The 14,089-nt window shown below is 41.4% G+C and overlaps 1 protein-coding gene across 1 annotated transcript in view; it reads left to right on the top strand.

The window, feature by feature from the left end:
• Window positions 1–13,605, top strand: part of Pex7 (peroxisomal biogenesis factor 7) — a 62,730-nt gene extending 49,125 nt beyond the window's left edge. Inside the window, exon 10 of the mRNA XM_041654940.1 lies at window positions 13,157–13,605. Coding sequence (XP_041510874.1) covers window positions 13,157–13,225 — 69 coding nt within the window. The 3' untranslated portion in view covers window positions 13,226–13,605. The remainder of the gene's footprint in view (window positions 1–13,156) is intronic.
• The last annotated feature ends 484 nt before the right edge of the window (window positions 13,606–14,089 follow it).

Here is a 14,089-nt window from a genome sequence, read left to right as displayed (position 1 = left end):
GCAGGTGGGTCTCTGTGAGCTCAAGGCCAGCCTGGTCTACAAAGCGAGTTCCAGGACAGGCAGGGCTACACAGAGAAACCCTGTCTTGAAAAGACAGAAATAAAGATAATTGCAGTTACTTGCTATTCTAATTTTGAAAAGGCTGTAATATACCATTGAAACGAGGCAATACCAAAGGATCAGATACAAATGTACATTGAATATCCATTGTTACCTAGTTTTACTTCCTGTTCTCTGTGAGACCCAGGCCAGGAACGTGGTGTCACCTGCAGCTCCTCTGTGTCCTTGGTTGTGGTGGCTCCTCACGTCTGCCTGAAAAGAGCTCTCATAGACCAGGTTATTAAAAGTGATAGGAGGTTTATTAATCAACGACAACAATAAGATTTTATTGCAAAGCCACCTATTCTCTGTAGCCTGGCAATTGACATGTGTCAATAACCTTTGATTAACCAAATTCCATTTATATTAAGGAAGTATAGTTCCTGTTGAGAGCAGCTAGGAGTGGAGAAGCAGGATCTTTAACTTGTAACCCACAGTTCAGATGTGCCAGACATGAGACCCTAGAAACAGAAGTGCCTGTTTCTCTCTCTCCCTCCCTCACCACCCCCCTCATTTTAACATTTCTCTTGCTGGTTAAACCACTCTACAGTTAATGGCTTACAACAATTGTTCTGTTTGCTCACAGGTTTGAGTCAGCCATTTGGGCCCATCAGTTCTTGTGTTGGTCTCACCTGGGGCCCTCATATGATTCCTGACAGCTGGCAGCTTAGAAAGAGCAGGGTGACCTGTGGTGACCTTATTCACTTCTGTCTGGCAGTGCCAGTTGCCATATGGGCCATGAGTCCTTTGGAGAAGCCCAGTTTCATTTAGCCATAGTGTGCTTCCAAGAAATTACAAAAGCTGCAAGGCATCTTGGGACTAGCCTTGACAGTCACATACCACTCTGTGCACTCCAGCTGTGAGGGGCTGCAAAGAATTTGTAGTTATAGAAAGTTTGCCATGTTCACCATTGTTGAGAGTTTTGATGTCTCTTAATTACCTTCTTGAATTCATTGATTGCAAATCAGTACAATTTTACCCTTTGTTCATATTTTATTCTGTTAGAAAGTGCCTCTCACCTCTTAGTGTCTTTCCAGAGCTACTCAATACTCAATGTCTTGTGATCTAGCAATGATGGCACCTTGCTGATTGTTCTCTCAGGATCGTGTGAGTCATATTTATAATCCTTGTTCTTTTTAGTGTCTCCATTCTTAAAGATCTGAAAAAAATAGGTCCAAAGGTGTTCTTACACCACCTTTCTTCTCGACAGAGTGTAAGATCTTCTCTTTAAAGGCTTCAAGCCTGACAAATAAATGTCTAGGGTGCTCTTTCAGGACAATTGCTGGGAAATACTCTGTCTTCGCTTGTTAACTAGCTTAGTTACTGTCACTTAAGACACTTTTTCTTTGATTTTTTTTTCTGTCTGATCATGATTCACACAGTCCTTGCATTTCCTCTTTCTTCCTTTATCCTCATTATGTCGGAATGGGAGAGCCCTTGTCTGTTGTTCAGTCTGGGACACTTGGCCTGTAACATACCCTCTTACATAACTGAAGTTCCCTTTCTGTACTAATTTATCTTTAGAACTCCGGCCTTTGTGCTCTGCAGCATCTCTGCTGGTCTTTTGAATGCTCAGTGATGCTTTCACAGAGTATAAGCCAGGTGCAGATTAGGATCTTTACACATTCCTTCCACTGTTCTTCCTCTCATCAGGATTTTTTTTATTGTTTTTATTGAGCTATATATTTTTCTCCCCTCCCCTCCCTTTCTCTTCTCTCCCCTCCTACCCTCTCCCATGGACCCCATACTCCCAATTTACTTTGGAGATCTTGTCTTTTTCTACATCCCATGTAGATTAGATCCATGTATGTCTCTCTTAGGGTCCTCTTTATTGTCTAGGTTCTCTGGGGTTGTGAATTGTAGGCTGGTTTTCTTTATGTTTAAAAGCCACTTATGAGTGAGTACATATTATATTTGTCTTTCTGTGTCTGGGTTACCTCACTCAATATGATGTTTTCTAGATCCACCCATTAGCCCACAAATATCAAGATGTCATTATTTGGACTTGAGTCTTGTGCATGGCAATAGATGTGGATCTATTTTCATTCTTCTACATGTTGATATCCAATTATGCCAGCACTATTTGTTGAATATGCTTTCTTTTTTCCATTTTATAATTTTTGCTTCTTTGTTGTTCGTAAGTGTGTGGATTGGTATCTGAGTTTTTGATTCAGTTCCATTGGTTCTCCTGTATGTTTTTATGCCAATACCAGGCTGTTTTCAGTACTGTTGCTCTGTAGTAGAATTTGAAGTCAGGGATTGTGATGCCACAGAAGTTCCTTGATTGTACAGGATTGTTTTGGGTATCTGGGGTTTATTTTCCATATGAATTGGAGTATTGTTCTTTCAAGGTCTGGGAAGAATTTTGCTGGGATTTTGATGGGCATTGCATTGAATTTGTAGGTAGGTTGCTTTTGGTAAGATTGCCATTTTTACTATGTTAATTCTGACTTACCCAAGAGCATGGGAGCTCTTTCCATTTTCTAGTGTCTTCTTCAGTTTCTTTTTTTCAAAGATTTAAAGTTTGTCATACACGTCTGCAATTTTTTCAGTTTCTTTATGTAGGCATTTAATGCTATGAACTTTTCTCTTAACACTGCTTTCATTGTGTTGGTGATGATACAGTGTGTGTTTTCCCCTTCTTTGGGATTTGCTGCTGTGAGATCATCTATTGTCTGTGATTTTGTGGATGAAGCCAACTTCCATGGTTTTTCCTTCTAGTACTTTGTGTAGGGCTGGGTTTGTGGCTAGGTATTGGTTAAATCCGATTCCGTCATGGAATATCTTGTTTTGTCTGTCTATGGTGATTGAAAGTTTTGCTGGGTATAGTAGTCAAGGCTGGTATCCATGACCTCTTAATGTCTGTATAACTCTTGACCAGGACCTTCTGGCTTTCTTTGTTTCCATTGAGAAGTCATGTAAAATTCTGATAGGTCTGCCTTTATAAGTTACTTGGCCTTTTTCCTTTGCAGCTCTTAATATTCTTTCTTTATTCTCTATGATTAGTGTTTTGATTATTATGTGGTGAGGGAACTTTTTTTTTTGATCCAGTCTATTTGGTGTTCTGTAAGCTTCATATAGATATCTTTCTTTAGGTTGGGGAAGTTTTCTTCTATGATTTTGTTTAATATATTTTCTGTGCTTTTGAGTTGGACTTTTTCTTCTATACCTATTATTCTTAGGTGTTGAAGGGAGCTACGGGTTGCATTCCGCCACCCAGCTCCTGCCACCGGCTAGCTTTACCCGAAATAACAACACACAAACTGTATTCTTTTAAACACTGCTTGGCCCATTAACTCTAGCCCTTATAGGCTAATTCTCACATCCCGATCAACCCATCTCTAATAACCTGAGTAGCATCAGTCTTACCGGGAAAGATTTAGCATGTCTGACCTGGCAGCTTGCTTCTTGGCGTCTGCCCAGGAGAGGGGAGCATGGCCTCTGAGCTCACTTCTTCTTCCTCCCAGCATTCTGTTCTGTTTACTCCTCCCACCTATGTTTTAACCTATGAGGGCCAGCCAAGCAGTTTCTTTATTTTTTAACCAATGACCTTCCTCCATCACTTAGGTTTGGTTTTTTTATGGTGTCCCATATTTCCTGGATATTTTGTGTGAAGCTTTTTTTAGATTTAATGTTTCTTTGACTGATGAGTCTATTTTCCTCTATTGAATCTTCAGTGCTTGAGATTATCTCTTCAATCTCTTGTATTCTGCTATTTATGCTTGTATTTGTGGTTCCTGATTGTTTTCTCATAATTTCCATTTCTATAATTTTCTCAGTTTGTGTTTTCTTTATTGTCTTTATTTCCATTCTCAGGTCTTGAATAGATTCTTTTATCTGTTTGATTGCTTTTTCTTGGTTTTCTTTAAGGCCTTTGTTGATTTCTTCCAATTTTTTATTTGTCTTTTCCTCCATTTCTTTGAAGGAATTTGTCATTTCTTCTTTAAGGGCCTCAGACATTCTTCTAAAGTTATGTTTTAGGTTCTTTTTTTTTGTTGTTTCTTGTTTCATCTATATCGGAGTGTTTAAGTCTTCCTGATTTAGTTTTTATTGGTGTGGTGTTGCTCTTTGTGGTGTTGAGTGTGTTCTCACCGTGTCTACCCATATTTTCCTCTGATTGGTGTAGTTGGGGCCGTGTGTCTGGGGATCAGTCTTCCAGGTGGCTCTGAGTCTAGGACTCAGATGGTCGACCCTCATGGTGCGGTTAGGGCCAAGGTTCCAGGCACCCTAGAAGTCACTTGGTGTTTCCAGAGGTCACTCAGTGCTGCTGAGCTTTCTCTGCAATCTCTGGGGTCATTCTGACCTGCTCCCAAAAAGGTTGCTTGCTTGGGGCTGTGAAGTAATAAGGCTGGCAGCGGGGCTGCGTCCCCAACACCCCAGCCGCCTGCCCGGCTAGCTCAGTCGGTAGAGCATGAGACTCTTAATCTCAGGGTCGTGGGTTCGTGCCCCACGTTGGGCGCCATATGAAGTAATAAGGGTGGCGGCGGGGCTGCGTCCCCAACACCCCAGCCGCCTGCCCGGCTAGCTTATGCCCCAAAATAATTACACGGAAACTGTATTCTTTTAATCACTGCTTGGCCCATTCTCTTCTAGGCTAATTCTCACATATTAATTTAGCCCATTTCTAATCATCTGTGTATGGCACCCCAAGGTACGCTTACCAGGAAGATTCTAGCCTATGTCCATCCTGGGTCAGAGCTTCATCCCGGGAGCGGGGCATGGCATCTCTCTCAGGCGTCTGCTCCTGAGAGGAGAGCTGTCGCGTCTCTGAGCTCACTTCCTCTTCCTCCCAGCATTTTGTTCTGTTTACTCCTCCCACCTATCCTCTAACCAATAAAATGGGCCAAGGCAGTTCCTTTATTAGCCAATGACCTTCCTCCATCAGGGCTGTTCCTGCTGAGGTCGTTGCCTTAGGCCTGCTCAGGAAGAGGTTGCTGGCTCAGGTGTGTTCCCACAGATGTCCCTGACTTGGGCCCATTCCTGCAGAAGTTTCTGGCTTGGGCTTGATCCCTTGGTGGTTGCTCCCTTGTACCTGCTCCATGGAGGTTGCAGCAGCCTCAGGCCAGCTCCTGTGGAAGTCCTTGCATTAGGCCTGTTCTGGCAGAAGTCACTGGCTGAGTTTGCTGGCTTAGGCCTGTCCCAGTGGAGGTTGTTGGGTCGCGTCTGCTCCCTTGTAGGTCGCTGATTCATGCCTGGTCCTGCAGGGGTCTCAGGCTCAGGCCTGCTCCCTCAGCAGTGGCTCCCTTGCACCTGCTCCTGCGGTGGTTGCTAGCTCAGGCCTGTTGCCACAGATGTCCCTGGCTTGGACTTGCTCCCACGGAGTTCCCTGGCTTGGGCCCTGTCCCATAGAGGTCTCTGTCTCTGACTTGCTCCCTCAGTGGCTGCTCCCTTGTCTCATCAGGATATTTTAACATGAACGTTATTAGTTCATTTTAATATAATTTTATTAAATTTTCTCATGGTGAAATTCAGGCAATTACTGCTGAGAAATTGCCTCAGTCATATTGCTTGTAGGGCATCTTTTTTATTATTGATTGATGTGATAGGCCCCAGCCCACTGTGGGCAGTGCCATCTCTAGTCAGGTGGTTCTGGCTGATAGAAGAAAGCAGGCTGTGTAAGCCACAGAGCGCAGCCAGCAAGCAGCAATTCTTTGTGGTTTCTACTTCAGTTCCTTCCATCAGGTCCCTGCCTCAGTTCCTGCCCTGAATCCCCTTCATGCTGGACTACAAGCCATAGCTAAAATAAACTCTTTCCTCTCCAAGGTTGTTTTTGCTCAGTGTCTTATTACAGTAACAGAAAGCAGTACAGTACACCAACTAATCTTAACCTCCCCCCCCCCAACCAGGGAGCTAGGCACCAGCAGCCCTGTACTGCTTTTTGCTGGGTTCGTTCAGCTTCTCACACCTTTCAGCTCTTCTGTCACTCCTCTTGTGATGTCGGATGCTCTTGTTCTTTTCTACTTTTCTAGTAGTCTAATTTTCATTAGCCTGCCTCTTCAGACAGCTTCCAGCCTACCACCTTACCTAGTCTTCCATCAGTTGCAGACACCCTTCCCCATCTTTCCCATCTGTTATTTAAAAGCTAACAAATAATCTTCTTGCTTTCTTATTTTTTTTTTCAGGACAACGTTTCTCTCTCTCTCTCTCTCTCTCTCTCTCTCTCTCTCTCTGTGTGTGTGTGTGTGTGTGTGTGTGTGTGTGTGTGTGTGTAGCTCTAGTTGTCTAGTTGTCCTGGAATTCACCTGTAGAACAGGCTGATTTGGAAACCCAGAGATCTGTCTGCTTCTGCCTCCCAAGTGCTGGAATTAAAGGCGTGTGCCACCACTGGCCGTTATGTCTTTATATGTATACCAGTTTCTTTCTTACTTGCTTCCAGAAACAGCTGTTCTCCAATAGTCCCATTTTTTCTCTTAAATTATGACTTCTAAGTTATGATTTTCTCTCAAGGGATAGCTTCAGCTTGGGGCTATCATTTAATCCTGTGCTAGTTATTTGACTCATTTCTCCAATTACCTTCACTGTGTAATCTGTGTGTCTTGCATTTGTTCCAGAATTCCTGACCTGGTCTATGATTGAACATTGGAGCCTATCTAGAAACCCGAAAGTCATCTGAATTTGCTTGTTTCTTTGTATCCCCTAATTCAGCTTGCCATCACATCTATGATTTTACTTTACCAGTGTCTCTCAAGCATGAAGGATACTAGAGCATGCAAACCCTATCACTTGACTCAGAGGGACCAATGGGATCACTGCTAGCTTTCTGTACTGTTGGGAGTGTTTTGGCTCTGTACAGTGCTAATGGTAGATTATAGGCCAGCCTTGATTTGTAGACCCACAAGTTAAAGTTGTCATTACGTCATCTTTGCCTAGAAACCTTTAATGGAAATCTTTAGAGCAGAATCTGAACTTTTAATGTTTATCTCCTAGATGTGTTATAAACTGTCTTCCTTTCTAATTTTGGTTCTTACTTTCCTATGCAGCCATGTTACAGACCAATTGTATTTTACTGTTTGTTCTTCCTAAATTCCCTCACTGTCCTCCAGCTTTGCCTGTAACCATGTATTTCTGCCTGTCACCGTGGAGGCTGGTGCTGTTCTCTCCTCTATTTTCCCTCCTTTATTTTTTAATTTAGAAATAATTGTTTTAAATTTTAAAACATATTTTGAGTGTAAACTAAATGTTTTGATGTTAGAACCTATATAACAGAACAATGTGAAGTACTAGATATTTGTGTGCTGTGTGAATGAGTGGGTGAATGAATGAATTGATTCTAGATCCCATCAAATTGACAGCCACGGTAACAGTGACTGAGCTGCCTTTTCAAAATGTGAAGTTGACTATTAGTGATTTTTTTTCCAAAACCCTTTTTCTACATCTTTCTGTTAGTTCTCTTTATTCTTGCTAAGGAGGCCATATGTCATGTAGATAATTACAGTAGATTGAGCAAGTTTCCCAAGGGCAAAAGCAATTGCCTACAAAATTGAGAGAAAATATTATAGTGATAAATAGGAAATGGAAAAGTTGTCAGTAAAATAAATCTCTTGATGAATCCGTGGTGATTCTCTATTACATGAATGGCCACATGACCTTATCTGAGATTAATTGCTGTGTCATTGGCATGTGTATTTTAATAATTAATAAAATCAAAGATATAAATTCACCTCCTAATGCTCATGTTTGCAGTCCGCCATTTCCAGTGCAGTTTCATTCTCTACAAGCTGAATCCATAGCACTCTTAGTATTACATGTATCCTCCGGCTTTAATTATTATTTTATTTATGTATTTTGTTATTTTATGTGTATGGATATTTGTATATTTGTGTACCACATGTGTGCGTGGTGCCCACCGAGACCAGAAGAGGGTGTCTGATCACTTGAGACCACAGTTTCAGATGGTGGTGAGCTGCTCAGTGATGCTGCTCTAACCCTCTGAAAGAATAGTTTGTGCTGTTAAGTGAGGAGCTATTGCTAGCCCTGCTCTCTGATATGTTATTTGATCTACTAAAGATGAGTCTTTGTCATGAACTCTTTTTTTTTTAAATATTTATTTGTTATGTATACAAAATTCTGTCTGTGTGTATGCCTGCAGGCCAGAAGAGGGCACCAGACCCCATTACAGATGGTTGTAAGCCACCATGTGGTTGCCGGGAATTGAACTCAGGACCTTTGAAAGAGCAGGCAATGCTCTTAACCTCTGAGCCATTTCTCCAGCCCCCTGTCATGAACTCTTTATTGAACACATCTGTTTCACTTTGGGTCTGTGTAGCATGTTTCCTCATTAGCACACAGGAAGTGCTGAAATATTTATCAATATCATTGATCTTAAGCATTCTATCACTAGTGGTGTTGTAATGTGTATGCCATTGCCATATTTAGCTAGTATTGATGAACAATTAATTTCCATTCAGTTTTTCAATAATGTTTCATTTGATGTTCTAAAGAAATTGACCATTTAGTACAATAGTGGGTATTTCTTACTTCTATAGAAACATTTTTAAAATTAGAAATGCCTGCTTTAATGCATAAAAGTGAAAATGAGATCATTACGGTGGAACTTACATGGCATAGATCATAAATCCTTTAAATTATTTTCACTACCTTGGGAGGTTGCAGGTTTTGAAAAGAATGGAAATGGATTAATTTTCTTCAAATTTTACAGTAAGTACAAAAAAGGAGCATTTTGACAGATCATCATTTTACCTCTAATGTTGTCATGTCAGTTCCGAGTTCTTCTGTATGTGGGGCTTAAGTTAACAGAAATCCACAAGCGCTAAGGGGTGAGGTAAAGAATACATTTCCACTTGGGGCGCCTGGGTGGAGGCTCTGGAACCTGAGGCTCTTGCCCTTGAGCGCCCACAGATACTTACCCTGTAAGGAAAGTGGGTCAGAGGGAGACATGCCGTGTGCCAGCCCCTGGTAAACCCTGGAGCATATTCAGAAGAAGGGGGGGGAGGGAAGGCCTCATGTCCAGAAGTTAAGGTTTTCATCAGAAAATTAGTTGCTGACTTGGAGCTGGAGGTTTTGGAGATTTGGCTCTTCCTTCAGTCTTCCTTATCCCCTGACCAGACATTTCCCTTTTCCCACTGTCCCCGGCTCAGCAGACACCTACATGTGCTTTCTGCCTCCCAGAGCAGAGCTTAAAAGTTTATGCCTATCCACGAATGCTGTTAGAAACTCGTCAGTTCTCCAGCATGTTCCCGTGTCTCTGGCCGACACAAAGCATACTGTGCAAGTCTCTCGGTGTGCTCATCCTGTCTGAAGCTGCTCTTTCCTCAAGAGCAGATTTTGCTTTTTGTTAGTTTGGAGTTTGCTAACTCATTATATATCTTACTTGGCATTGTGGGCTAATATACAAATCCCCACAGGCCAGTTAGACCCCAACAGAGTCCAATAGTATTATATAATAAACCTCAGATAAGATAAATAGCAATATTAACTTGTTATAACTTAAATTATTGTTAGTAACAATTGGTACTATAGCTTAACTAGTTGCTAGTGTTGCCCCATGTCTTTGAGTTCTGGATTTAGCTTATGCAGAATAGGAGGAAGACACAGACCTGGGTTTTAGGAGTGCTTTGGTGGAGGGCTGGGGGTGGTTCTAAAGATAGTTCATGCTTCATCTTTTTTTTTTTTTTTTTTAAGACAGAGCCTGGCTGTACTATGCCAGAACACCACCAGATTCACAATTCTGCCTCTGGGATTACAACTCTCTTCCTTATCAAACTTAGATTTTAAATGAAAATATTGCATATAGTGTTTGCCATTACATCGGTGACATCCACTGCTACCTTTTCATCAAAGATGGAAGAGAATTCTTCCCTAAGTATCTATTAAATAATTCTGACAAAATTGGTAGTTGTTGGGGAGGAGATACATACTTTGACAGCTTGTTTTTGTTTTATGTGTAGCCTGAGAGTTGGACCTGAGCTCAGTAGGCAGCTGAGGATGACCTTGAACTCCTGATCTCCTGCATCCACATCCTGAGTGCAGAGAGGTGTCGTTAAAGATGTGAGCTAATCCCCAAATTTGAGTTTCTTTTAGTCAACAACAAAAAGTTTCTACAAATAAAGTTCTCTCAAAAAAACATGTCTTACTTAAGTGCCAAAAACTCAGTTAAGGAAATTGTTACCCACTGTGCTCTGTGTCTGAGGTATCAGTCCCAGCTGCATATTACCTATGTATTTCTGCAGAGGACGTTCCCACACAGCTGGAGAGTGGTCTTCATTTACAGTTTTGAGGTCAGGAGTTAGAATCTTAAAATTATTGATCCTTGACTCCAGAATGTCTTCACAGCATGTTTCTCTTCCTAATGTTTGAAATCTGTTAAGGACTTGGGTTTGAAGACTCTAAGCTGTGTGTCAACCCCAAGTGATGCTGTTCCCAGGGCCCCACCTGAGAACAAGGCTAGGGTAGTGGGAGCGGCTCTCAGGCCCCATCTGATGCAGACCTGTGCAGGCCCTGTGCACACTGCCCCAGTCTCTGTGTGTTTATGTGCACACCAACGCTGCTGTCCAGAAGGCCTCGATTCCTCAGTCTCCTCCTTCCCCTCTGACTCTTGCAATCTTTCCTTCTCTTCTGCCATTCCTTGAGCCTTGAGGGGAAGGATTTGATCCCTTTTAGGACTGAGTGTTCTTGAATCTCTCACTCTCTGCATAATGTCGGCTGTGGGTCTCTGTATTTGTTCCCATGTGCTGCAGGAGGAAGCTTCTCTGACGATGGCACTGATCTGTGAGTATAGCAGAATGCCATTAGGAGTCTTTTTATTTCTATGTCCCTGAAGCAGAACAGTAGAGTTTGGTTTCCCCAGGTCCTTGGCCACCCAAGCATAGTGGGTAAGGGGAGCCATCTCATGGAGTGGGCCTTAAATCAGCTTAGATCAGATAGTTGGTTATTCCTACATGTTTTCTGCTGTTATTACACCAGCATCTCTTGCAGGCAGGTCACTCTTATAGACTGAAAGGTTTAACTTTATCGTGTTTGATGTGGGAAGTATATGTGTTGCTTTTATTGGTTAATGAATAAAGAAGTTGCTTTGGTCTATAATAGGGCAGAATAGAGGTAGGCGGGAAAACTAACCTGAATGCTGGGAGAAAGAAGGCAGAGTCAGTGAGAAGCCATGTAGCTGCCCACAGGAGACAGATGCCTCCACTGGAGCCTGCCACCTGAGCCCACTGAGACTTTGATGGTAGGCCACGACCTCGTGGTGGCACAGATTACTGGAGATGGGATCATTTAGAATATAGAGCTAGCTAGAAATAAGCTTAAGCTGTTAGCCAAACAATATTTCAAATAATATAGTTTCTATGTCATTATTTCTGGTCTGGGCAGCTGGGAAATGAATGAGCAGCCTTCTTCCAACAGGTGTTTGTATTTCTCTTTTGGTAGCATGCAGAGTACCTTCCTGTACCAAAGATGCTAGAATGTAAAGCTGAATGCTCTCTGTAGTCACCAGCTTGACTTCTCCATGTTCAGTGAGTTGTGTAGGTGGTGTCATCAGCAATAAGGCCTTGCTGTCAGTTTGTGGAGAGCATCAATAGCCTTGACTGTAGTCAGGGTTAGGGGTTTCCATGAGAGGTCTTGGGATAAGAACTCATTTAGACTTTACCCATTCCTGATACTGGAATTTTGGTCATGAGAGATGTCTTGTCGAGGCTCTGTCTTCCCCATTATTTGGCAGTTTCATTTAGATTATCTTCATGTATGTATGTATATGTGTATGTATGTGTGTATATGTATGTATATATTATAGGAAGCTTCTACTATATTAAGTTTCCATACCACGCCTCAAATGGGTTTAGCTGTCCCACCCTTCCATAATGGTTTTTACTTTAGAAATCTTTGTCTTTTTGTCAGCCTTTATTATGAGCAGTTTTAACATGCTGTTTAGGTTGACCATACATGGATGCTGTGAAGTACTAAGATAACCAGCCCTTTTTTGACTGCAGGGTTAGAGGGAAGCAGTGCTCAGCAGCCATCTGGTACTGATGATAACTCATGGGAAGTTCCCTAAGAGGCCACTGTACCACCATGGAGACTCGGGGCTTGTGCTTCTCAGTAAATACTGAATTTTTAAACTGTATATTTATTATAAATTTGTTTCAATTTGTAGAACTTAGTAAATGACAGAGGAATGCCATACTTATTTGCATTAATTTGAATGACTATATAATCCCTTATCATTACAGTTTTTATCTTTCTTCTACTACTATTCAAGTATAGTCTTAAGAACATTTGTTAATTCAGTGGCCTTGACTTTTTTTAATTACTATAAATCATGATTAAGTAAGAAATTGAATTGAAGATTGGGATTCAGAAACACAATTTATAGATATTTTGTATTCAAAACCTCATTTTTTAAATCTTTTCTTTGTGATATAGTTGGTGTTTGCCTGAGAGTCCCGACATTTGAAAACATGTACCTAGGAGTAAATTAATATTTGTATCCTACAGTGTCAGATCTGACTTTAAGGTTAGCCAAGTAATGATTGACAATTTGCCCTTTTTGAGGGACTGTTTTTAGCAGGTTTTAAGCGCTGGCTTCAGCTCTGGGCCTTCGGTTGGAATGCCATGGCTCTGTGAAGGCTTCTAGAGTGTGTTCCAGACTAACCTCACATGAGACATTTTGTCACGTCTGTCCACACCAGCTTATACGTTCAGGCATGTATTCGGATATTTCTGGATAGATATTGTTCCATCATGCCTTATTGCTCTCTCCCAGTGTCTGTGCTGTCAGAAAAACATTAAACTGTCTGTTGAGCAAATAGTCTCATTTCTCAGGCTAGGAGTACATCTTTGAACATTGTCTCAGGAGGCAAGGAATTATATAGCTCTCTAGTGAAGAAGGGGATGCACAGGCAGCTTCAATCATTTGGAAACAGTCCCCGAAACATATCTTTAAAAGAGAACTAACTTTCAATTGGAAACAGATCCCTGTGTTTTTTATTTAAAATAATGATTACTAGTAGTGACCCACATGCTAAGTGACCGGGGCTGACATCCACTGCGGCTTTCAGTCTGTGAACCTGCATGTTTTCCTGACTGTGCTTGTGTTTTGTAGGTGGCTGACTGCTCCTGGGATGAAACCATAAAGATCTATAACCCTGTTTGTCTCACGGTTCCTGGCTAAGATGTGCTGCCCTGGTCTGAACTGGGATATTGACCGATGAACTACTTAACAACAAAATATTAACTACCGAAAGCATAGAAAGCAGGCCTTTATAGATTCTGAGATTTCAGAATTTTCAAACTTGCACTGAAATCAGTTTTAAGGCAGCTGATAAAGACATTGTATTATATTGTAAGACATAAGCCATATTTTCTGTAATCCTAAAAAATAATTATTGTTATGACATATATTGTAATGTCTGTTAAAATGTTATCTCTGTATTGTAAAATGGACAAAAATATGGGAGGTTAGTAGATTACATGGACAGTAATATATTTCATTTTGAATGTAAAATATAACCATCCTTATTGATAAAAATCAAAATAAACTGCATTTCTTGATTGTGTGTCATTTTGTGACATCCTAATATGGTTGTTTTAAAACTGTGTTGTGTATGTGGATATATTGTATTTAATGTAGATGTAGCTTATGTTTCTATGTGATCTCTATGTAGGTTTACATTATTTGGCAGTTGTTTACTGCGCATCTACCATGTGTCTGACATACCCTCAGAGGGAGTTCTCTCAGGATGGTGCTGTGCTGTAAACTGTAGAGTGCCATGAGTTAGCAGATTACTTTTAAATTTGTATTTAAATCCTTTTAGGTACTATACCCATGACATTTTCTCTTCCCACTTCTTCACTATCAGAACTTTTAGCCAGGTGTGGCAGCACACACCTATAATTCCAGGCCTTGGAGAGCTGAGGCAGGAGGATTGCAAGTCTCAGGCCAGCTTGAACTACCTAATGAGACCTTGTTCATCCCTCTCTCCCCCTCCCCCCGCCATGCCATGGTCCTACTAAGTCTTCTAGTTAATGCGCGTTA

The sequence above is a fragment of the Microtus oregoni genome, unplaced genomic scaffold, assembly GCF_018167655.1.
Source record: "Microtus oregoni isolate MIOR12 unplaced genomic scaffold, Mior012 000006F_ref0000085, whole genome shotgun sequence".
NCBI lineage: Eukaryota > Metazoa > Chordata > Mammalia > Rodentia > Cricetidae > Microtus > Microtus oregoni.
Note: the sequence above shows the minus strand (reverse complement) of the source record. Positions and strands in the feature narration are given on the sequence as shown.